The 26100-nt window shown below is 38.9% G+C and overlaps 4 protein-coding genes across 4 annotated transcripts; 2 read left to right on the forward strand and 2 right to left on the reverse strand.

Moving 5' to 3' along the window:
• Positions 1-130: 130 nt before the first annotated feature.
• Positions 131-1744, forward strand: LOC115742971. Its single transcript, XM_030677544.2, has 2 exons — positions 131-1320; positions 1411-1744. Exons 1-2 carry the CDS (start codon positions 862-864, stop codon positions 1696-1698), a joined length of 747 nt encoding a protein of 248 aa, XP_030533404.1. The 5' UTR covers positions 131-861; the 3' UTR covers positions 1699-1744.
• Positions 1745-2399: 655 nt separating this feature from the next.
• LOC115742962 (post-GPI attachment to proteins factor 3-like) lies at positions 2400-6278 on the forward strand. Its single transcript, XM_030677532.2, has 5 exons — positions 2400-2640; positions 3659-3920; positions 4035-4231; positions 4753-4940; positions 5638-6278. Exons 1-5 carry the CDS (start codon positions 2546-2548, stop codon positions 5922-5924), a joined length of 1029 nt encoding a protein of 342 aa, XP_030533392.1. The 5' UTR covers positions 2400-2545; the 3' UTR covers positions 5925-6278.
• Positions 6279-14541: 8263 nt separating this feature from the next.
• LOC115740861 (ethylene-responsive transcription factor ERF025-like) lies at positions 14542-15308 on the reverse strand. Its single transcript, XM_030674492.2, has one exon. The coding sequence runs from the start codon at positions 15251-15253 to the stop codon at positions 14729-14731; it is 525 nt and encodes a 174-aa protein (XP_030530352.2). The 5' UTR covers positions 15254-15308; the 3' UTR covers positions 14542-14728.
• A 5837-nt stretch (positions 15309-21145) lies between these two features.
• LOC115743686 (ethylene-responsive transcription factor ERF027-like) lies at positions 21146-21975 on the reverse strand. Its single transcript, XM_030678588.2, has one exon. The coding sequence runs from the start codon at positions 21902-21904 to the stop codon at positions 21293-21295; it is 612 nt and encodes a 203-aa protein (XP_030534448.1). The 5' UTR covers positions 21905-21975; the 3' UTR covers positions 21146-21292.
• Between the last annotated feature and the right edge of the window lie 4125 nt (positions 21976-26100).

A 26100-nucleotide genomic window follows, 5' to 3' on the forward strand; every position in this document is an offset into this window, starting at 1 on the left:
TCAGTTTCTTTCTCAAGTATCTTCTTCTGAAATCTTATCTGAGGAACTAACGTTGGAGTTCCGTGAGTTTGGAGCCAACCCATTTATAAATGGACAGCATCCCTTGTTCATGTTTGATGGGCCTTCTCAGGCGGCTAGGTCGAACGCTCTCAGAAACTTGTTTAGTTGTCGTTTGTCTGTTGTCCTGGCACATGAATTTGGATTCAAATGGATAATGCTCAATTCTGACCACCTTGTTGGACCAGTTCAACCATTGTCTAACTTGCCAGAGCTGGAGCTTTGTTACATCAATCTATGAAAATTCGCTTGGCTCAGGTGGTGCGGCTGGGGCAATTGGCTGACTGCTGATCCTTCCCTAGACCCCTCCTTGTCTGCATCTCATCCAGTGTACCGGTCGAGTCGACCCGCAGGTTACCCTTTTAAACTAATCAAGAAAGCGGGACGACAACTGTACAATCCAACTTTCGTCCGGTTAGTTCAAATCAGTTACTTGATGATCTCAGTCCCTCATACTTTTACTATGCTCCTTTCATAAGACTGCTGTCAAATGCAAAAGAATGATGCAGTTCATGCCCATGGGTTGATTTTCTATTCAAATGGGCTATAATCTACATGCTCATCGGCGATTTGCAGCAAAGAAGCACACAAACAGACGGTGGCCAGGAAGGGCGAGTCCAACTCGGCGCATATCAGCCTCATGTTCTGATTACCCCCAAGCTTTATCCTCCCAGATATCGTATGGATTTGTTCTTTTCAATGCTCCACACGGACCAATTCATCACCTGAAAGCGAGAACAGGAAAATGACCCTCTTCTTCTTGCTCTGCCTCTCCTGAACTCAATAGCAGAGCACAAGCCCCAAATGGGTTGCAAGATCAATGCCTCGACCTCGCCGATTCTGCGCAAACTCCCGGCAATAAGAGCAAGAGTCGCTCCAAAATCCATCTCCTTCTTTTCTTCTTCCTACGCTCGAAATGATGGAGAACTCACTTCAACAGCCACAACCACTCAATTCCATCTCTCAAGACCGAATGCTTACAAGGTGGACTTCAAGACCCTTGGGGCTTGCAAGCTCGGCATCTCCAGATATCCCGATTTCGAGTACAATGCTCACGGAGGTACCGGAAGTGGGCACGGCTCGGTGGCATCGAACGGCAACCCGACCGGAGAAATATCGGTATCTTTCGACCCCGACACGCTTTCCATCCCGCCATTGACGAGCGTGACTACTAAATTCCTGGGATTGCCGTTGCCGCCTTTCCTGAGGATAGACATAGTTCCACAGCTGTTTGAAGGCAGGATTTGCCAAGAATCCGGCAAGGTAAAATCGCAGTAACAACTAGCCAGATGATGATCCTGATAAAACATTCCCATCGGTTCGTACTTTCAAATCGCAAACTTGTACTTGCAGGTCCATCTTCAATTCAAGGCGAAGTTTTGCTTCTCGGTCGGGAGCCTTTACAGAGCCCCGCCGCTGATCGTCGAGACCGTGCTGACGTCGGAGGAATCGAACGGGACGGTGAGAGGCGGCCGGGGAGAGAGACTGGACGAGGAAGGGAATTGTAGATTGGTGGGAGTGGCAAGCGTTGACCCCATCGATGACTTGTTGATGAACTCGTTCCTAGGACTTCCTGCCGAGTGCATCGCCAGCCTCAATGCTGTCATATCTCTCTCTAGTTCATCATCATCATCATCATAGGGACATTTTGCTTTTGTAATGTCATACGATATGTTCATTTGCTCTACAAAAGTTAGTGTTCACATCTACTAAGAGAAGAGCTACATAGTTTGTACATTGAACTAAGTAGATTGACTATGAAACTTATCGATGTATGTATTATCTCGTGCAACGCTATATGTAGCTCAATTTTCTCTAACTAATCACTATCTCACGACCCTTCAATATCTTTCTTAATAGCGAGCTTTACTCGCCACCATCACGTGTCAAGAAAAAAAGGAAGAGATGCGAAACCATTCTAATTTATCTCTATTTCTCCTTATTTAGCGGCCATAGATAAACGTGTAATCCTAAATAGGAACCAAAAAAATCTCCTCAACCAAGAATAAAATCGTAAATGATCGAGTTAATGACTAGTCGCTTCTACTCTAAAATGGACATACTATTTAGGACATGTCATATCATTTTTGTCGAACTTAATAAAGGGTCTGTCGGGCGATCTATTAATTCGATCGAGGATTGATCAGCCATGCTGGAAAAAATTTGACAGCACTTCAACCCTAATTCCTCCTTTTTTTTTTTTTTTTTACAACAGTGTCTGTGAAATGGATCTTGTAATAATTTTTTAATGGTGGTTAACTAGCAAGATTTGGGGGAAAAGACAGAAGCCATGCCGATAAACATCTGAGATCAGCTCTCCTTCAGATTCTGCTCTGCTCTGCTCTGCTCTTCTCCATTTTCTTAGCTCTCTCTCTCTCTCTCTCTCTCTCTCGCTCTTAGAGGTCGGAGAGCGTCCGTCTTGTTCTGCTTCTTCACAAATCTTCGGTCTGATAGTTTTCCGATGGAACACGGTTCGTGACTTGGCCAGATGAGTCCCTCGCGCGCGCTTCTGCTCTTCGTCGCGCTCTTCTCTCTCGTCGCTGCTCTCGACGCCAGTGCCGGTGACGCCGATCCGATTTACAGGTGACTTCCTTCTTCTCCCGCTAGTTTGATTTTGTGTTCATTTCGCTCGATTGTTCTGTTCAGGATCCTTGCGGATCTGCTGAATAAGGTATCTTGTAAGCGTTCTTTGTGTTGGCGGTTCGCTTGGTCTGGTCGGATGGTGTTGGATTTTTGTTGGGGTGGGTGCGGATTCGGTCTTTGTTTGAGAAGTTGGCTTCGCCAATACAGAGTTGCTCATTTGTATTTGAGTTTATGAAAGAAATAAGACCTCGATCGATGCGTCTAACTAGAAAAGAAGATGGGAAATGGGAAAAATGAAAGCTTTCTTTTGAATCTGTATTGTTAGCCATCTGGTGGTTTATGGAGGTTTAAGAGATGCGAGTTGAAGTATGGTATTTAAGAAGCAATGGATTTTGACGGCTTGACGACTAGAAGTTTCACTAGTTAAATACAACAATTTGCTAATGCTATACGTTCTCTTGATTATGAGGGCGGGCTGGAAATTATGTGTGTCTATTCTAGGTTTTTATGCGCTGTCTGTGCATGCATTTCATTCTCTGCCGGTCCATATAAGTTACTTCACCCGCCATATTTGTTGTTAAGAGATATCAGGCAAAATCACGAGTACATTGCTTGATGTGCAAAGGTAAGGGGTCTAAGGACGTAGTTAAAATGTTAAGATGCATCTTCGTTCCCTGTGTATTTGGTTCCCTTTGCTTGCCTTTTCTTTTATCTTGTTTCCAATTATCACTAGAATAAAGGTCCTGCTTTGCTGAATGCAATTATTCCAAGAAGAGCTGATTGAACCTTTGTGTTTCTTCTGCTCTTTGCTTGTTTTCTTTTATGGATTCAAAGTAGAAAAGAAGTAGAAAAAAAGTCCTTTCCCTGAAATATTTTTCTTTTGTCTTTGAATGGCTGTAGAGTTGTTCTTGTAAGTTGGCCTATCTACTTGCTTGTTTGAAATAAGTTCAATCCGGAAGGTTGCTCTTTGATTGGAATACTTTCCATTTCATCATGGCTAGTCTTGATGTTTTGCCAGGTCTTGCGTAGAAAAGTGTGAAAGTTCGGGGTGTGTGGGAGACAAGTGCTTCCAACATTGTAAATTTTCATCTGATGGCAAACCTATTGATGGTCCTTGGTATTTGCAAGAACCACTTTACCTTAGATGGAAACAATGGGACTGCCAGAGTGATTGCCGATATCAGTGTATGCTTGTGAGAGAAGAGGAAAGACAGAAACTTGGCCACAAACCTGTTAAATATCATGGGAAATGGCCGTTCAAGCGTGTCGATGGATTTCAGGTTTCCACATTTAATTTGCTTTCTAGCATTATCAAACTATGTTGAATGTATCTGATAGTATTTGATAGCACATATGCTCAACATGCATCTAAACTGATTTGCTTCCATCATCAGGAACCTGCCTCCGTTGCTTTTTCTGCGCTTAATCTTGCAATGCACTTTCATGGGTGGCTGTCCTTTTTCATCCTTTTGTACTACAAGTTACCTCTGAGACCAGATCAGAGAATATACTATGAATATACGAGCTTGTGGCATGTCTATGGTCTCTTGTCCATGAATTCCTGGTTCTGGAGTGCTGTATTTCACAGTCGGTAAGCATTGCTAAACATATGCTTTTCAGTTTGGTCAAGTTTTGTATCGTTGAGTGCCACCTCTTGTATCATGATTTTATTACCTGCCTTAATGAGTCGAGATCGGCTAATAGACTTCCTGCGTAGCATTAGAATGCTAACTCTGTTGAGCTGTCATTTTTACCTGGAAAAATGTCTTAACACTAGCCAGGATGCATCAGTTAGGTTAAACATTATGCAGTACTCTTTGGGAATTGATACCTATTCCTGATTGTAAATGCAATGAAAGAACCACCGGAATGTTATCGGGATACAATCCTGGAAATGTATCATAATAGGAATGTTATGCTACTCGAAGCTAGTAGTTCAATTTGACTTTTGTTTCTGTTCCCGTCGGCATTCTTCTCTTACGTGAGGGATGATAATGTCAAATTTGTCGCATCTCCCTCCCTTACAATTGATTGTAAAAAACTTATATCTGCTAATATTGTTATGTTTCATGCCTGCTTCTTGATGTTCTTTTAATGTACTTACTTTCACAGAGATGTGGACTTCACAGAAAAGCTGGATTATTCATCTGCTGTTGCCTTACTCGGGTTTTCTCTCATATTGGCAATACTGAGATCATTGAATGTGAGAGACCAGGCTGCTAGGGTCATGGTTGCAGCTCCTTTTATTGCATTTGTGACCACACATATCTTATATCTCAACTTCTATAAGCTTGATTATGGTAAATACTTTCTTGTTTCTATATAATCAGTTCCCATTCACGCACCCATTATTTCTACAGTTGTTAAGAATGCCCTTCAAGATTGTGTTGGCGTCCCAATGTCTTGTAAATCCCTGTTGTTCCCTAATGCCATGAATTTGAATTGCTTGAGGCCATGCTTTGATGTTCTTATTATCAGATTTTTGCTACTCACAAAGGTTTTTTTACCCTTGATATATAGTCATTAATGCCTGGTGCAGTTTCACGAAATTGTTCGACCTGGATTTGTCGACATGAGGTCGGGAGTGCTATGTGAGTCTCTGATTTGCAATTTTCAGATGCTCATCCCTAGCTTTTCTGGGCGGATCTGTTTGCTTTCAAAAACTGTGGTTTTGTATATTTGATCTCCAGACCTGGATAAATGATAGTCCGTGGTGTTTCGAATAGCTTTATGTGTTTGTCACAAAGTTAGTGGTTATCACCGGCTAACCAGTGGACAACTTAATATTGGATTTGAATCAGTTTTATAATTGGCAACACCAACAATATTAGGAAACATGTATCAAAATAGTTGCTGCAGGTTCCCAAAATGAAAAAACAGATGCATGCATCTACCGATGCTACTGATCTATTTAGTCATATAATGGCTTGAATCCTTGTCTTGCTTGATATTGCGAGTCTGCTACCGGAAATGGTCTTAAAGATCACTCTATTGCAGGTCTGAACATGAAAGTGTGCATTGCGATGGGCGTAGCTCAGCTTCTTATATGGGCGATATGGGCTGGTGTCACTCGGCATCCTTCGCGCTGGAAATTGTGGGTGGTGGTCGTGGGTGGAGCTGCAGCAATGCTGTTGGAGATTTACGACTTCCCACCTTACCGGGGATATGTAGATGCCCATGCTCTTTGGCATGCCACTACCATTCCTCTGACATATTTGTGGTGGAGCTTTATTAGAGATGATGCCAACTTCAGGACATCGGCCCTCTTCAAGAAGAAGAAATAGACACTCTCACAGAAAACCCGGTTTATTGGAGTCACAACTCTTGAGCGGCAGACATAGCTCCTCCTTAGTTAAGTCTTCACACATTATAGTTCTGGCCAGCTTTCCCTTTGTTTGCTTCTCGTTTGACGAGAACTTGGTCTTCATGCGACATGTGATATGCTTGTAATGGAACTGGTCTTTGTGTTCTATTTCCCCCCCACCAGAAGAAAACAAGCAGATGAGAATTTTGATTTAGGTAGCTTAAAATTCGACTGTAGATTTCTTTTGTTTCTTTCATAGAGGATATAAGTTTCAGATTGTGCTCTCAAGGTTATGATTCGCATCTCATAAACTGGTTTTGATGCAAATTGCTTCTTGATGTGCTCGCACCTGTTCTGATGTTTGTTTAAGATTATTTGCAGCAGTAAAGAATTAAGTTCGGATCATGAACTTTCTCTTTGAATCGGAATTATTGTGGGGAAAATTCAGCTAGCAATAACAAAGAAGGAAAATGCTCGATGTCTAGTGATTAGTCTTTAATCTTTTGATTGCATTTATCAGCTTCCATCATTCTTGGAACCAAATTTCATGGGGAGGATTACCAAAAAAGTCCTAAATTCATTGCAACTGTGCTAATTAGGCCTAAACTTTTTTTTTTTAGCTAATTGAGTCTTAAACCTTTTGCATTTGTGTCAATTTAATCCATTCGATCAATTTAGGATAGAAATCGCTGACAAGGACGACGGCCGTTCTACGTGGCACAGTGGGCATTGACGTGGTTAATTTTTAATAATATTTCAATTTTTTTAGACTTTTTTTTCCTTCGCTTCTTCATTCTTCCTCTAGCCGATCGTCGTATCTTGGTGATCGGCTAGAGGCAAGATGTTGGCCTCACCCGCCTTGGCGAGGCTTTTCCTTGTCGTCCCCGGGCGAGGCTCGCTGTGGTTAGGTTGTGAGGGCAAGGTCCATCTTGCTAGTGGTCAATAGGTCGACCTCGCTTGCCCTTGCTTCTAGCCGATTGCCATAGCGACATATAGGACGATTAACATCCATGTCAGCGATTTTCGATCAAAATTGATTAGACGGATAGAAGTGACAAAAATACAAAAGGTTTAGGACTTCCAATTTCATGTCATGGGCAGTGATCAACATGAGAAAGCGGGATCGCAAATGACCAAGTACTCCAAATAGAGCCGTCAAATGGGTGAGTCGGGTCGAATTGACCTATATTAGCTCATTGTTATGCAATACAATTTTAGCTACCCATACCCTATCCAAGCCGTGCTCCGACTTCTTAATAGTTTTTCTCCTTAAATTGCTACTTCGGAAAAAACGGAGACTCTAAGGACCGGCTCGCCTAGTCAGTGAGGGAACTTGGGTTCTAGATGGGTCATGGGCTAAGCTTTCGCATGGTACATGAGCAACATTGAGACATGCTCGAGCGTCGTGCAGATAGATAAGAACACTTGTGCGGATGGTTCAGACTGAGAGCAGATCCATCCGTTTTTAACCTATATGGACATTTCCATTTGTACTGACCTATATTCAACATGACTCGCTAACACTACAACTCAAGGTAACCCGTCTCGAAACTTTTCGTTAGAATCAATTGACACGTGTTTATGTTAACTTTTGCAAGACTAAATTCAATGATATGTTTTTAGTTGATGAAATCGGCATTTGCCTTTCTTTTTTTAATTTCCTAAAGAAAAAATCTTAAGGTTGTAAGAGAGAAAATGATTGATTTTCACCATGAAGTTGTCTTGTTCATAGTTTAATAGGAATTGGTCTCCCACAAATTCAGGTGCGCTTTATTTTCTTAAGCCATTGGACTCGCCATAAAAACTAAAAAAAAAAAAAAAAAACCATATACCACCCGACCAATTAAAAATTAGTTAAAAAGCGGGTTTACAATTCATGTTACCGCCTCCACCTATAAATTTATCTTTGTATGGTTTGATATTTAAGTGTTTGCTTCAATTGTTGAACTCCTTTGTTGGATTGAAGAACATCATGCCTCCTCTTTTTGGGTCGTCCTCGTTCACATAAAAATAAACAAAGTTCTAAATTATGCCTCATGTGAAGGGGTGTCGATATGGGTTGCAAACCCATTTTGTAAATGGTACAAAATTCTACAAAATGGGCTGTAAATGGTTTGACTTTTAAGCCTAATAATATTTGGGTTGTAAATGAGTTTATCTTTGAACCCATTTACAACCATTTAGCTAGACAAGCCCAACCCATTTACGATGCACTTGGCTTTTAATTTATCAGATTATAAATTTTTTTATTTTTTAATAAGTAAAAGAAAAGAAAGAAAGAAATATTAAAAATACAATTGAAAAATATAAAAATTGTTAATGTTGCCGTCCATGACCTCCGATCGCCGCCACAAGATATTTTGGCAGCTTCATATCATTTGATTAGAATTCTCGTCGTCCACCATCCATCGCCATCCGTAGTTGACAACCACCATCTGCCCGCTGCCGGTTGCTATGTCCAGCCGCGGGAGAAAAAGGGAAATAAAATAGAAAATACAAATAAAATAAAAAATTTTAAAAAATAAAAAACTAATTTTTTTAGAAAAAAATTAAAAATGACAAAAAGTTAAATATTTGTGTTGTATGAAAGTATTTTAGCAATATCATTTTTGTTAGCAAATTACAAGAAATAATATTTCATGGTTTGGTTTAATATAGAAGTGTTTAAACAATACGGGTTGGGCCACGTATGAGTCCTTAGATTTGTACTCCATGAAAATGAGTCAAAATGGATTAAACGGGTAAATATGGATCGGCCCATTTTTGGCCCAATCCAAAACTCATCCATTCATTTGACACCTCCACTCATGTGACACCAATAATCCAATAGTTCTTTTTGCATCACCAAAGCTCTAAACTAGTATACGAAAAAACTGGCATTAATAGTCTATGTCTACTACAAAATGCTAAGTTTTGCTTATTGTAACGCCAATCTCTGAACTTTTTGTACCGGTTGACAAAAATTTTGGGGGTATTGGTAACGCAAGGAAAGTTTGGGGGATTGGTGTCATTGTTAAGATTTTGCAAAGTAAATTAATCATAAATATAATTGCCCTCAGTTTAATTAGTTGAACTATAGAAAGGGAAAAATATCAATTTTTTTTAAATTTATTGCAATTATGTTAATTCAGTCATAAATCGTTCTCTTTGTTAATTTGAGTCTTAAATCTTCTTGTATTTTTCTAATTGAGTCCATCCAGCTAATTTTGGTCGAAAATTGATGATATGGACATTGACCGTTCTATGTGGCACTACCGACATTGACATGGAACTTATATTAATTTTTTCTATCTTTTTCACTTTTCTCTTTTTTGTTAAGACGGGCAAGAGGCGGTCAAGGCCCGATGAGCTTTTCCGGTGGTTGGTGGCCTCATGCCGGTCTTAACAATAAAAAAAGAAAAGAAAAAAAATAGAAAAAAATAACAACAAATTTAAAAAAAAAAAAAATTCACTTAAGCACCGACAATGCCACATGGGATTATTGACGTTCGGGTCATCAATTTTCAATTGAAATTGGCTAGATGGATTCAATTGAGAAAATTGTGAAAAAGTTTAGGACTCAATGGGTGGATCTTTAGCTTGGAAAGAAGTTGAAGTTTTTAGTAAACTTGTCCTACTTTATATATGATAGGGACTAGGAAAAAAAAAAATTTAGGACTAAATTGACGAAATTACAATAGATTCATAATTTTTTTTAATAGTTTTCCCAGTATGGAAATGAGTTGTGCTATTGACTGATACATGATACTAAAGGAAAACGTACTTTTTGAGCAATGTTTTCGTTCGCATATGATTCCATCTAGGAAACTTTGTGTCGGCTATCATAATGGATTGAAAATGAGGAGTTGAATGTGGAAACTGTTCCACATTGGCCAAAAACAGGATTGAAAGAGCAAGTTGTTGCTTGATAAACTGCTAGTTGAAACGGACAAGGTTTTATGGTTCGCCGTGGTGTAAATTAAAAGGCTCGCATTTTTTCCACTTTGTATATAATTTTGACACTTTTTTTTATGTGTGTTTTGACCGGCCTCACTTTTGTGTGGCCCATTACTTCTTATAATATTCATATGCTTCTTTTCTTTTATTTCGCCTTTTCTTTTCTCCCTTACGGATCCCACTTTCCTCCTCCTTCCTTTCCGTGCCTCCCGTATTTGTATTCTCTACCTCGCAAAGGTATTCCCTTTGTACACCTCCCACTCCTTCTAGAAATCCTGACGTCCTCTATTTATTATCTATAATGCCAATCCCGTTGTCGTCCACACTTTTGGTGGAAAGAAGCGATGCTTTTCAATATCCTTCCAGGGTGGGGAGCCCAATGCCGGTGCCGTTGAAAATGTTTACAATTGAATTGGCCAAAAAAGAAATTTAAAATCAAATTGACACAATTGCAATATATTTATGACTTTTTAAGTAATTTTCTCATGATAAACAAGTGATTGTGTTAGGAAAGAGCCTATGTTAGAAGTTTTACATACTCTACTTGACTTCTAATCCACGAATCCGCTTGAGAACGTAGAAAAGTATCCTGTTTTTTTTAAATTTCTCTTTTCGGCCAAACTAATTTCAATGGAAGTATGACCTAATATAAGAAAAGTATAGAGTCTTTAATATACATGAGACACCCACAACAAAGAATATGAAATTTTTACTTATGGTAACTAAATTCTACAAAAAAGGAAGGAAATGAATAAATAAATTTGGGGCCACAACTTTTTACAATGCAATTGAGCGATTGATGGCAATTTGAAAAAAAAAAAGTGAAAGAATATAATCATATAAACGGTGGAAATAGCTTTTCCCTTGAAACATCGGAGATGTCCCATCAATATCCTCCGCATCACAAATGACCCTTCAATGGACCGTCACGACTCTTCCCTTGGCCCAAAGTGGAGTTCCCCAAAGTAAGATTTAATTCATCATATCTCCTAGCATAATGTCGGGCATCCACGCGGTTGCGCGGCTTAATGCATCTAATTTTAACTTATCTCATCGAATGATTAAAGTCCTCTCCAATAATTTCCCATGCCTCCATCGCTGATGTCATGATGGCCAGTTGCACTAATTCCTGCCCAAATCACATCCTCTTTGGCCCACGGTGGTTTAGAATAAGCGTTCCATCGTCAAGTGGAGTTCATGTTCCTTTTGCCTCACGTGTTTAAACCCTAGGTGCATTTACGGGGCCAGTTTTGTTCGTCAAGTTTAACATTATTCTCGTTCTATTTTGGTGGAGGAAGCTCGAGCCTCTCTCCCATAAGAGCGGAGTAGATTCGTGGTTTCAATGATATCACCTTGAATGGCTTCACTGAAGTTCTTTGACACGAGCTGTGATCTCGATCGTTGGACTGTCTGGTAAGTGATGTGTGAATGTGCTGCACTGAGTAAGAAATTACATGTTTGGCATATCGATTGTCTAAAGACCTAATTATTACTTCCAAAGTGAATATTAGATCTCCCGTACTTCCGAAGTGAAAATTGGATTTCGCGAGGTTTTGTATGGTCTTTACCAAATCAGTAGTCGTACCTTGGGAAGCACTAACACTCACCGGGGACTTTTATGTCGTGTTCGACACTATCCGATACTCCGAATATGCTACTTACACATGATCAGTGCTCAAGACATTCCAATGATACTCAAGTCCAGCATTCCGCCATTTCGACATGCACGGAATCAATTTTAAGCATTTTCCATAAACTACGGGTCAAAATATAAATTTATTAAAAATATATTTACTTAAGTCATACACCCAGCCACCCCAAAATTAACACACCCAGCTAGCCCAAAAAACAAAACTAATTGTGAATCCCTAATAGAAAAAGAAGAAGAAACCCGCTGCTAATATTTTTATATATACATGATAATTCATAATATATATAAAATGTACATTTAATATACAATTTGTCCCAACGTGTCGGAATTCTCTATTTTCGAGAAATGTCGTATTGGCTTGTCAGAGTTATTTAGGCCATACATATGAAATAGATTTGTTCATCAAATAAGTGTGTCTCGCGAAAATCGAGAAAATTATAAAAAAAAGTCTAAACCTATTACAATTGTGCCAATCCAGTCATAAATATTTTTTTTGGCCAATTGATTCTTAAAAATTTTGTATTTGTGCCAATTCAATTCATCCGATCAACTTTGATCGGTCGGCACTGATGTGGACACGGTCAAATGCTGACCTAGCAAATTTTAATAATATGTTCATATTTTTACATAATTTTTATTTATTTTATATTTTACTTTCCTTTTTTCTTTTATTTTTTTTTCTCCTTCTTCATCTGGCCGATCGCCCAAAGACCGCCTGGAGGTGAGGACCGGTGAGGTCGACCTAGCCTGCCACTAACGAGGGCGACCTAGGCCAACTATGATGAGGCAGAGCCTCACTAGTACGACCCTCGGCTCTGGATCGGTGACAGGCTGGAGAAAGAAAGGGAAGACAGAAAAAGATAAAAAAGATAAAAAAAGAAAAAAAAAAAAAAAATAATTCAAAAAATATTGAAATATTATTAAAAATTATCATTTCAGAGACGGCAACACCACATTATTGTCGGCTGGCCAAAGCTAGTTTGATGACATGAATTTTCACTAATGCAATAAGCTTAAAACTTTTCTAGTAATTTTCTCAAAAAAAAAAAAAAAATCAAACTGCTGCAACTTTCGAGCCATCATTCTTAAATAAGCTGTCTCTCCCAATTTTATGAACCGTTATAGATGTGTAGCGTGTCATCAAACACACGCATTACGACACATGGCAATATTATTGCAACATAATACAGCTAGATTATGGTTACAATTATGCCAAAAGAAGTCTTGGCTAACTATTAGCTCCATTATTTGATTTTTTTTTTCATTTTACGAGCAGAAATGGCCTTCGCAAAAAAAAACAAAAAACAAAAAAATTCATCCTTGAACCCCACTATCCAATTAACATGAAGAAATCATCACAATTTTACCAAATAAAGAGGGCAAAAGTAAAACAATTACCGACACTTTGTCTCTTTCTTGGTGACATTTGATCTAATCATTGTATTCGTTCATATGTTGCTTTGCCACGTGTCCCTGACCAAATTCTTATTTAATTTCCGTACGTGTGAATAGTTACATAATTCCACTTTACAATGATGATATATGTTTTACCTTTTTTTTTTTTTGGGGGGGGTCGAAAACATATGTTTTACTTCGCGTCAAATGTCTTTTTCCTTGTCCTTGGATTGGTCAAAGGTCCCTCTCATGATGCAGAGCATTTGTTTTTTTCCTAATAGTATCAAATTTCCCTAATAAGCCGATCCTAAAACTCACTATTGGATAATATTCCAGAATTTACACTTTCTTTCTTGGCTGAAGAAGAAACAACGGAACTCGATACTTGCGCTGTTCCTCCTACTTTTAACTCCTTATAGCACGAGACCCGTCAAATTTGGCAAAACGCTACCCATTCTTGATTTTCTTCTTTTGAATCTCGGGTGACAACTGATGTATTCAGGATGCACGAAATCACACCCCCAGAAAATTATGATTTGTGCTTTATGTGATTCGGCGAGTCTCTATTTTTCTTCATATCGTTAAAATCCATTGGTATATCCTCGAAAACAACTGTCCTGGGGTCATCTAGATAATTATCTCTTACTGTTTTTGGTATCTCCTCTATTATAATGAGACTCATGAGAAACTACCGTGAGTCGTGACCACCGGTCGTGTAATTGGTATAACCAGAAGATCTAAACATGCAAAACCACAAAAAGAAATGGTCACAAATGAAGATCAAGTAAGCTAAAGTTGCTTGTTCTTAGTTTTATTGTTAGCCCTTCACTGGCAAAAGGGATTGACGCAGGAAAAGCTACCTTATAAGTGTGCATAGTGTAATGCACCGATGCAAAGTTTTCTAAAAAAATAAATGGATAAACACGCGATAAGTGTCATAATTTTTATACAGTACTCACTTGTGTGTCATAACTTTTTCTTTTTTCGTCCACTCGAATAGTCACAATTTTCAAAAATCATTTACTTCAGTAATATCGACGATTTGTCTTGCCAAAAAATTCGACGCGGCATTAATTTATTGTAGAACAAAAATAGGCAAATGATAAGTTAAAAAAGTTTGTTTGGAGATTTATTTGAAGAACCCTGAATCAATTTGAGAAAATAGGGGCAAAGTTCTGTCCAAGTTGGCAAAGTAGGGGAAAAACCCTAACTTTGCTTGCAACCAGAAACTGGAGTTCTCAAAACAAGCGTGGGAGAGGGAGAGGGAGCAGGGCGTCCGCCGGTGAAGATAGTCACTCATGCGAACGATTTTACACCAATTTGACACTCAAATAAGCGCCATATGCAAGTTATGTCACTTTTGATTTTGATGTTTAAAGCCAAGGAACCAAACACAACGCGTTTTACAAGTGACACCTTTGTCAAAGACGTGGGAGGATTCGACCCGATGTGATTGCTGAGGAAAAAGAATCAGAAAGTCGTTTGGAACCAACTTTAGAAACTCTTGCATCGAAAATGCAGATGAAAAGAACAATGTTGATTCCATGCATGAGACCTAAGTTGTTCGTCCTTACAAACCTCGGCGTTTTATTACAAAGGTACAAGACGTAGCCGTGTACGCATGACAACTCACAAACCAATCAGCTGCTGATAAAATTTCAGCCACAAACCAGGAAATTCCACGTCACAGTGATATCCTATTGGCATTTCCATTTATTCACTCGTCTATTTTCTTAAATTCACTCCCGCAGCAATATACCTTTCCTACTTCTGAAGTGACTGCGTGAAAGACTTCGTTCTTGTCATGGATGATTCCACAGGCCTTCTGCATTGAGATATTCCGTTGATTCCTGCGGCAGCGGCGGGCTCACGAGCATTCCCTCCGCCATGTCGGCCAACAGGTTCGGCATGTTCAATATAGCATCCTCATCGATGAACTCTGGCCCTGAAGCTGCCATGCGTGCGTTTGAGTCCATGTCCATATCCCGCCTCGGGAGCCTCGAAGCCGCTGCTCTGGATGCGGCGGCCCGTATGTCAGTTGGTGACGTGGAAGGCGGAATGGGGTATGTGAGGGCCGAACTTGGGAAGTTCAGGAGGACGCCAGGGCCTTTCAGGGCAAGGGCTGCGACGTCATAAGCGGCCGCGGCCATCTCCGTGGTAGGGTAAGTGCCGAGCCAAATGCGCGTGACTTTACGCGGCTCTCGTATCTCGGACACCCATTTCTTGCCGCGAGACCGAATGCCACGATACTCCGGGTGTCTCCCAGAGACCCGAGGATGATCGACGGGTGACCCGGAAGTGCCGGGCAGTGGGGAGCGCTGATTCATGGCAACGGCGGCGGGAGAGGCGCGTGGGGAATGTTCCGGCGTGCGAGGAGGAGCAGACTCGAGAGGGTGAGGTGGTGGAAGAAGTATCATAGGGTGGAGTGTTTGGTCGACATGGCCAAGATTAGAAGGCTGATTGGCCATTTAGCTAATGCAACCACAAGCACATGGACAGACATGATGGGGTTAAATCCTAGCAATATATAATCTGATGTCCAGGACATAGTGTGTTAATAAATGAACGGGTTCCTCTTTGGGAAAATGGTGGTAGGGTTTTGTGACGTTGGCTAATGAGAACAAAAAATATTTACAAACTAAAGATAGGGGAAACGAGGGGAATTGGAGGAGCACGAAACATGGTTCTTTTGATGGAAGGACATATTGGTTTACTCGCTTCGTTGCTTGGTTCCATCTCGCGTGTTCCTTTTATTCGGTCTAAGTCATATCGGATTTGATTAGAGTCGATTCGATCAGATACGATAGGGAAGTGGATGCCAAGGTGAGTTGAGTCGAAGTAATCTAGCTTGGTACAAGGGGGCAAATAGACGGCGAATTGACATTTTTAGTCCGTTTTTGAGAACAAAAGGATCATTTCATGAAGAATTTAAATATGACATGAAGCTTCATGGTAGGGTCAAATCATTCATGAGCTATAAACTCGGAGTAAGCAGTCCAAGCGTGAAATTATTTTGCACGTATAAGTAATGTAGAGAGTCAAACATATCTCGTCTTTTTTTTTTTTTGCCGAAAAAACATGTCCCATTTGAGGGGCAGTGATTACTGCAATTTGTTGGTGCCAAGCGACGAAGAAGATAAAAAGTGAAACAAAAAAAAAACATGAAATTTATAAATCGTTGCGGTCCAAAACTAGAAACTGCGGTTGGGCATTCAGCCATCTTTTGTTTTGGAGAAAAAAAGAGAGCCAAAGGTCAGATTTTTGTGGTTTGTCCTTGTACACAAAGAGATGTGTCCTTTCTCTAGTACTCGGATGTCGGCTGAATCGTAACATCTTGTGACTGATTTTATAGGTTTGATTGTTCCCTTGGAAGGGACGTTTGTTGAATATATGGTGCATCTTTACAAGGGTGCTGAAACTTTTATGACATGACAAGATTCTAAAACTTACCATCTTTAGATTTGAAGGTCACTTCCTCAATAATGTGTTAGCAGGAGTAGCTAATATGCTCTTTTTTTTTTTTTGGTCCAAAGCTAATATGCTCTTTAGAAGCATAAGATTCCGACAGATTAATCTCATGTTGCATTATGCTGTTTTATCCAACAAAAAAAATCCCAAACGAGGTATAACGTATTCAGAAGAACTTAATCTATCTGTACAGTTCGCCAAATTAGTAACGGGGCAATTGCCCTAACATCTTCATTACATAGAGGGCTACCACACATGGGATTGGGAGTTAATCGAATATTTAAACGGTCTCTTTAAACTCCTTTGCAAGGACATATTTAGTCGACCAAACGATACCGAGTTGGATTTTTTTTATTCCAATTCATTTTTTGTCGATACGAGGTAGATAGGGTGAGAAAATACCATCCATCGCGCTATGCCTTGTGTAAACATGGAAAGACAGACGAGAACTGCTGATTGTGGAGGTAAAAGTGGGCTTAATATAAAGGCAAGTGAGGTGAATTAGCACACAATTACAAGATTGACCTCTACGCAATAATTTAGTAGCGTTTTTTTACGTTTGAAGGATACAATAACTTGATGCCATAATATTCTTTTGAAAATACTTCTCTAACAGTACTGTTAGAGATAGAACAATCTTAACCGTAAATCCACACACCATCATTACGTATTTTGCACAAAGCACTCATTGATTGAAAGATCATGTTGTTAGAAATAAGCGATATCTTGTCGGACTGTCGTGCTATCTGCTTCATTTTCTTTTTACTCGAAAATGGATGTGCAAGTGTTTTTCGTATTTTGGGAAGTAAGAATACGTGGGATTCACGAATGAAGAAGGCTGGAACATACATGGGAAGTTTAATGAAGTAGTTTGGAAAGCAAAAGCACAAGTGAAAACTGTGAAATGGAGGGGCTTTCTGATGGAATGATTTCTTCATTACATAAACGAGTATCTTCTAGGCCTTTGTTGACCGACATAGTGTAAGAAGATTCTTATTAGGAGCTCACGTGGACTTCTTCTGTATCACTGTACCAACTTCTCAGGCTTTATTTTAGCCATACGATACAACTAACACCTGTAGACCACAACTCACAACTACCACCTATTGATCTAGAACCTAGTTGATGTCTAGACTACTCTAAACGAAAATTGACCCCTGATCAATTTCTCTCAAACTTTGCTTGTGACAACGCTTTAATAAATATGTCTGCCACTTAATCTTCCGTCCTACTATATTTAAGCTCGATCTCTCCATTGCTTTGCACTTCTCGTACGAAATGATATTTGATATCGACATATTTAGTTCTCCCATGAAAAATGGAATTTCTTAAGATGGCAATTGCGGACTTGTTATCACAAAATATCGGAGTAGAATTCATCTGTGTTTCTCTAATGTCTTCTAGAATTCTCCGAAGCCACATTGCTTGATTGGTAGTCGTAGCGGCTGTGACGTATTCAACTTCCACTGTAAACCGTACTACTGAGTCTTGCTTTTTGGATGCCCACGAGAATATTCGGAACCCTGAGTGAATGCATTACCAGTAATTCTCTTCTTGTCGTCAATTGGACATGCCCATCCACTGTCGGTGTAGCCAATGAGCTTAGTGCTTGCACTTGGCTGATACCAAATGGCATAGTCTGTTGTTCCTCGTAAACATCGGAGAATTCTCTTTGTAGCTACAAAGTAAATTTGACTCAAACTCTGTATGAACTGTGATAGTAGACTTATCGTGTACATGATGTATAGTTATGTAGCAGTTTGATAAGCGCCAATTAGGCTTTTGTAAAGGGAAGCATCAACTGTTTCTACTCCGTCCTTCTCTAATAGTTTCTTGTTTGTCACGAGCGGTGTTGTAGTTCATCTTGACCTTCTTTGGGAGGTTAATATTTCTTCTGTGAGATGAAAATTCCTTCATCTTAGTTGACTTCGATGCTAAGGAAGTAGTGCATCAAGCCCAAGTCTGTCATCTCGAATGTTTTCATCATTTCTTCTTTGAATTCTTGAATCATCTTCTCATTGTTCCTTTTATATATGAGATCATATACATAGAGAGACGATGAGAGTGTCGGATTTACCTTAGGTCTTGATGTGTAGCATTGGCTTGCTAATGCTCCTCCTGAATCCTTGTTTTGTGAAGTATTCGTTGATTCTGCTATACCAAGCATGTGCTGCTTGCTTTAACCCGTAGAGGGCCTTTTTCAGCTTTAGAACTTTTTCTTTTTGGCCTTTGATGTTAAAGCCTTGTCGTTGTTTCATGTATATTTCTTCTTGAAAACCGCAAAAAAAGAACACTGGAGATGTCCCTCCAATGCTTTCGTATCTCTAAGGATTCCTTTTCGCTTTTGGAACAGTGCCCAAAGTGGAGTTCCCCCATAGTAGATGAATTCCCCCACAGTAGATTCAATTCATCATGTCTCTAAGATTCATGTTGCGCGGCTTAATGCACCTAATTTTAGCTTATCTTAACTATAACGGGAATTAAGTACTACTTCGAAAGAGAAAATAAGTTTTCTCAATGTTTTATATGGTAATAATGTAATGATGAAATCTCAACCGCAAGTTTTATGAATAGCAAAAAAAATATAGAAGTCATGGTGGTGGCAGTATCCATCTTTGATCTCATACCTCGCATTTCATTGCCATATTGTTATACGGTCATGTTAATGGGACCCTTTGGCAATATAATTACAGCACAACATAACTAGGATGTGGTTACAGTTGTGGCAAACGAAATCTTTACTAACTATAGCCTCCATTATTTTGCTATTTTTTTTCATCTTATGAGTAGAAAAAGGCCTTTGCAAAAAGAGATTTCAAGCATCCTTGAACCCCACAACCCAAATTGACAAGAAGAAATCATCAAAAATTTTACCAAGATAAAAAGGGGAAGAGTAGACCCAATGGCGGACATTTGTCTCTTTCTTGGTGACATTTGATCTTAATCATCGTGTTCATTGATATTTGCATATCTCTAAGTGGGTGTTTTCGAATGTCGGCCTATCATAGGCAGACCACGTGAAACATCATATGTAGCTTTGCCATGAGCCCAAGAATTTCTTTCCACGTGTTAATAGCTACATAATTCCACTTTGGCCTTGTCCTTTAATGGTCAAAGATCCCTCTCATTATGCAAGCATTTGATTTTTCTCTTTCAACTTTTTCTTGAGGATCGAATCAAAAAATTTGATCCTTCCTGGTTTTAATGGGAGTTCTTCCTTCCAAATATATGCTCCCGCATTTAATTAATTTGCATGCTCGTTAATGAGCTGATCAGATATTGCCTAGCTCAATATTCCAAGATACTGCCGCATTTAAATGTTCATTTTTTGGCTGAATACTAGGGGTGAGCGATTTCGGGGTTGGTTTAGATTCTGGTTCTCTAATTTTTAGAACTTGAAACCTAATCTGTCACATATTCTGGAGTTGTTTTCGGGGTTTACCTAGATTTCACTTGTTTTCTTGATTGAACGATTGCCTTGAATCATCATCTTTAATGACTATTATTTGCTGTTATAATCCACTGACCACAACTTTAGACGGTTGAAGAATATGAAACATTAATAAAATAAAAGTCTTAGTAATGTATATCGCTAAAAATAAAAGTTTAAACTAGTGACTTCAGATTATACACTCATAATCGGACACTATGAAATTTCGTATGATTGTGTAAAGACATATAACAAGAAAAGCACAAGGACTTGTTCCACCTGGAATCTTCTCGTTATAACTGGTTTCTCAATTTTTGAAATCTGAAACCTACTTTATATACCTAGAACCTACAATCGACCCCACTAGTTTGGTTTTCCATTTTACGCTGGAACCATGCTTAATAATGGGATTCGATACTTGCTCTTTTCCTTCTACTTTTTAGAGCATGAAGTCTGTCAAATTTAGCAAATCCTAGCTATCTTTTGTCTTGAGAAGGGTTTGAGATACTTTCTCAAGGGAAATGCTTTTGTGACGATCATATTGTTCAATGACAGTTTGGCCATGTCATGCATGCCACAATTTTTTACACAATTCCTTTTTTTAAACTGCTATGTGCTGGCCACAAAACAATTTGTGGCTGGCAAAGTGCTATCCACCATCATTTGGCAGTAGACGGTCACACTAACATTCTCCCTTTCTCAATTACATTGGTCCAAAAACTACCAATTCTTTTGTGTAAGATGGCCACGATTAACTTGTTTGATTTTCTTTCCCTAGAAAATTACAGGCAACCTCCATTATCTTAGTTTCAATCTTGAGTGATGAGTAATGTAGCAAGGCGCACGACATCATGCTCCAAAAAATTATTCTTCCTACTTCATGTAATTTGACGGGTCCTTTTTCACTATTTAGAGCGTTAAAATCCACCGATATATCATCTAATGTAACTATTCTGAAGTCATCCCAGTAATTATTTCTTATTATTTTAATATTCTCCCTCTTGTGATGGGACGTATGAGATGTTATCGTCATATGGTAGTTTAATTAGTTAAACCAGATGATCCAAACGTAAGAAAACCACAAGGAGTAGTTACAAAAGAAGACGTAGCAAACTAAAGTTGCTTGTTATTAGGTTCATAGTTAGCCATTCGTTGGCAAAACGGCGTTACCTAGGAAAATCTAATCGCGACCGTACGTAGTAAACAGCATTAATTCAAAGGTTTTCTCAAAAACAAAGCACGTTTTACGAGTTATACACTAGTCAAAGACGAGTAATCAATGCGATGTGATTGCTGAGTAAAAGAAAACATCAGAAAGTCGTTGGAACAAACTTTAGAAACTCTTGCATCGGCTACATAAAATGAAAAACAACCAATCAGCTGCTGACGAAATTCCACGTTGTGAAAAAGCGACAAACCAGGAAAATCCACGTTACGTACGTCTAGAGTGACAGTGACTTTATTCTTATCATGGATAATTCCACAAGCCTTCCGCGTCGGAATACTCCTGTGATTCCTCCGGCGGCGGCGGGCTCACGAGCATCCCCTCCGCCATGTTGGCTAACAGGTTCGGCATGTTCAAGATGGCATCCTCGTCGACGAATTCTTGCCCCGAAGCTGCCATGCGTGCGTTCGGGTCCATGTTGAGATCCCACCTCGGGAGCCTCGAAGCCGCTGCTCTCGACGCAGCAGCCCGTACGTCCGATGGTGAGGCAGAAGGCGGAATAGGATACGTGAGGACAGAGCTTGGGAAGTTGAGGAGGGCACCAGGGCCTTTCAGGGCAAGGGCTGCGACGTCATAAGCAGCCGCAGCCATCTCCGGGGTCGGGTAAGTGCCGAGCCAAACGCGTGTGGCTTTCCGCGGCTCTCGTATCTCGGACACCCATTTCTGGCCGCGAGACCGGATCCCGCGATACGCCGGATGTCTCCTGGAGACCGGTGGATGATGAGCAGGCGAATTGGCAGCACCGGGCGGCAGGGAGTGCTGATCCATGGTAGCGGCTGCGGGAGAGGCGCGTGGGGAATGTTCCGGCGTGGGAAGAGCACACTCGAGAGGGTGACTAGAAGGCTGATTGGCCATTCATCTAAGACAAACACAAACACATGGACATTGATGAAGGTGTAAAATACAAACGATATTTAATATGGACGCGTTGCTCTTTTAGGCTTATAGTGGTAGGGTTCTCTGATGTTGGCTACTACCAACGAGAAAACATTAAAAAGTTCAAGATAGGGCGAACGAGGGAACTCGCAGGAGCCTGAAACGTGGCCGTTAAATGCGGATGTATCGCTGTTCATGGATTTGCTGCTGAGGCTACAAACATGCAGACGTACGTACTTGTCTGGGATACAGCAACATAGTCTTTATTTTCTCCTTGTCCTTTTTAGGTTTTCTCGTGATATAGTTCCGCCTAATTTATATCAATTTTAATAATCTAAAGGGATAATGACACATATGATCTCTAAACTTTGACTCAATATGCAACGTAATTCCTGAATTTTTAATTTTTTTGTAATGTTATCCTCGAACTTTAACCTAATGTTCAATATGATCCATGAACTTTTCATTTATTCAATGTGGTCCCTGGACTTTAGTACATGTTCAATGCCAACCTTGAACTATATGAAAATATTCAATATAGTCATTTCATTAATTCAAATTCAAAGACAATATTGAATATTTTCACATAGTCCATGGATTAAATTAAACATGTATTAAAAGTCAGGAACTATATTGAAAACATTAAAAGTCCATAAATCATATTGCACATTGATTCAAAGTTGAGGAATCATTTGTGTTATTTTCCCTAATCTAAACTAACCTTTGCACGCATCAGAGGCATACCATCTCTATTGCGGGGACCAGGTGCTTCACATGGGAATCATGTTCTGTTGTCTTGAATCCTAAGTGCCAAGACATGATGCTTCTATTGATTGAAAGACATTATGCTTTATTCAATTCATTGATCTCTAATGATTGTTTTGTTTACATTAAAAGATATCAGATTATATTATATTAGAATAGATACGGTTGGGAAGTGGATGCCGATACTCCTATTAACTAAAATGTAGAAGTGTGGAGGAGAATCCGTTCGGATGAAATTGTTAATTTGGCCCTACTTAAATCTGCTTCAGGTTATTTAACCTATGAATTAACCAAACTTACCAAGTACGATAAACATTCCTCAACTTCAGACTTGAAAGATTTCAGGCCGTATCAACGAGGCGATGAGTCCCTGTACCAAAACAGATTTGTCCTTTTGCTAATCCTCGGATGCCAACTGAATGATAATATAATGTTATTACAAGAATAATATTTTCTTGACAATACTGCCAGGAACGGCACAATCTCAATTGTAGATCCACACATCATCACAACGTATTTTGCATAAAACACTTATTGATTGAGAGATCTTGTGATCAGAAATAATTAATAGTCTTGTCAAACCGTCAAACTAACAACTTCCTTGCTAAAATTAGATTTCATTTTGACAAAAAAAAAAAAAAAAAGGCCTGATGGCAAAGCTCCCCCCCCGGGCGGTTTGAAACGTTTGTTACATGACAAGATTCTCCAACTTGCATCTTTAAGTACGTGACATATTTGCATGCCATGAGATACAGAGGACTACCACATGCGGTTGGGGTGGGAAAAATTACAAAAAAGTCATAAACATATTGTGTCGTAACAAATTCAATTTTAAACCTTATAATTGGACCAATTTAGTCATAAACCTTTTTGCATTGGTACCAATTAAATTCATTCGGCCGATTTTGGTTGTAAATCGTTGATGTGAATGCCTGCCGTGCTATGTTAGACGCCCGACACTAACGTGGACATTTTACTAGTATTTTTTGACATCTTGAATTTGTTTTATAAAATTTTTAGTTTTTTTCCTTTTCAATTGCTTTTCTGTTCTTCTTCTTCTTTTTTTTTCTAAGGGCTGCTAGCTAACCTTTCTTGGTCATAGGCAAGGGCTGGTGACCCTTGCTGACCCCGACAAGGGCCGCAACGCCTAGATCTCTCGGGCTAGCCCATATTTGGCAATGCTTGTGGCCAGCAGCCCTTAGCCATAACAAAAGAAAAGGAAAAAAAAAGTCTATGTTAGTGTCGACCGTGCCACCTAGGATGGCTGGCATCAGAGTCAAAGATGTTTTGCCAAAATTGGCTGGATGAATTCAATTGGCACCAATGCAAAAAGGTTTAGGACTAAACTGGTCTAATGTTGAAAGATTTATGTCTCTAGGCATGGCCGGGGGTCAAAACCGGCCGGTTCTGATTCATGAACCGGCGGTTTCGGTTCATGGCCATGGGGGAACCGGAATTGAGCCCTCAAGGGGCAGTTCTGATTCTGATTTTGAACCAGCAGTTCGTAGTCGATTTTAGGCTCGGTTCCGGTTCAAAATTGAAGATGGAACCGCCGGTTTCGATTCCGGTTCCAGTTTCAGTTCCGATTACGATTTTTTGAATTTAATTTTTAAATAATGAATTATGAAATTATGAAATAATAAATTATCAAATACATATTGTAATCAAATTTGGGAGGAAAAAAAATGGGGAAGGAGCTTGAACTTAATGAATTATCATTAAACGCCTACATATCTTTTTGGGGATTGAAGAATCAAAGCCCATATAGTTCTTTTACCTTTGATAACCTTATACTTATCTCATCATCAATCGTCGCTACCCATTCCGGTACGGGTATATGTGGCGGTGGTATCTCCATCATTTAAGAATTTGGCTTCATTATTGCGATCTATCTCTTATTGTCAATGTTGACCCTTTGTCCAATCATCGACACAAGCTTGAGTCTCCACTGAATCCAGAGCTAATCTTAAATGTCGTTCGTCCAAAATATTACCTTTAGTGCTAAATGTTTGTTCAACCGCCACTGTTAAACAAGGGGTTCCTAAAACTTATTTTGCAATGAGAGCGAGAATTGGATATTGGGTTGAATGCCTCTTCCACCAATCTAATATTGTGAAATTTGTGCTACCTTCAGATTCATCAAACTCAACAGAAATAGTTAGCTAGCTCTCTATTTTAGAAATATTTCATATTGCTCCCTTTTGCTTTTTTTGCATCTTCAACAAAAGTTTGTACCATCTACTAATTTTACCTAGGTTCCCGCTTTGTATGTCATTAGATTGAGAAGATCTACTATTACCTAGATTATATTTACTACAAAATTCATTATATAATTCTCCTATTATGTTTTTAACCATTGTTTGTATAGCTCTAACATTTACCATTTCAATTAAATGTAAACATTCATAATACGTATTCAAATAATCACCTAAACCATCTAATTTGCAACGTGGATAAAAAACACAAGCAACTAAATAAATAATAGGAATTTCGCTATAACAATGTAGCCATTTTGTTCGCATTGCTATAATAGTGTCACGTAATTTATCATCATTTTCATTTTCTTCAAAAACTCCAACAATATTAATACACTCTATTAAAATTAAATGAGTAGTAGGATAATAAACACCTGATAAAGTATAAGTTGCATCATTAAATTTTTTTAAAATATCTAAATTTTTTTTGCAAATATCCTACTCTTGTGGGTATAAATTAATTTGAGTAATATTATCCGAAATAAATGCACATAATAAATCTTTATATGCAAAAGATTCATTAAGCAACTCGTAAGTAGAATTCCAACGATTTGGAAGATTTCTTGAAAATCTTTTTGATCTTTTTCCATTAATTTTACAAAATCTGCACTATACTTTCATTATTTGGGATTGTTTCCATAAAAAATTGAATTGCTATTTTTATTGGGTTGAAAAAATATCAAGAGTTTTTAAACTATCTTGTACACATAAATTTAAAACATGATAAGCACATCTAATGTGAAAAAATTATCCACCAAAAGCAGGTTTACAAATCTTTTCTAAATCGGCAATTGAAGCGGTATTTGCCGTAGCATTATCAAAACCAATTGAAAAAATTTAATTAAGCAAATAATATTTTTCTAAAATTTTCCTAATTATTCTATAAATATTATTTGCCGTATGTCCATCATCAAGAACTCTAAATGCAATAACTCTTTTTTTGAATATTCCAATCATCATATACCCAATAACATGTTATATCCATATAAAAATGAGTTTGCCAATGATTATTCCAAATATCGCTACTTATATGCACACGTCCATTAAAATTCATAAAAAAGTTTTGTAATTTTTTTTTCCTTTTTTTATAAAGATCAAAAACTACGCGTTTAAACCCACCGGTGGGTAGCTGCATTGGTTGGGCCTTACCTCCTC

This window comes from Rhodamnia argentea, chromosome 7 (assembly GCF_020921035.1).
Source record: "Rhodamnia argentea isolate NSW1041297 chromosome 7, ASM2092103v1, whole genome shotgun sequence".
Taxonomy (NCBI): domain Eukaryota; kingdom Viridiplantae; phylum Streptophyta; class Magnoliopsida; order Myrtales; family Myrtaceae; genus Rhodamnia; species Rhodamnia argentea.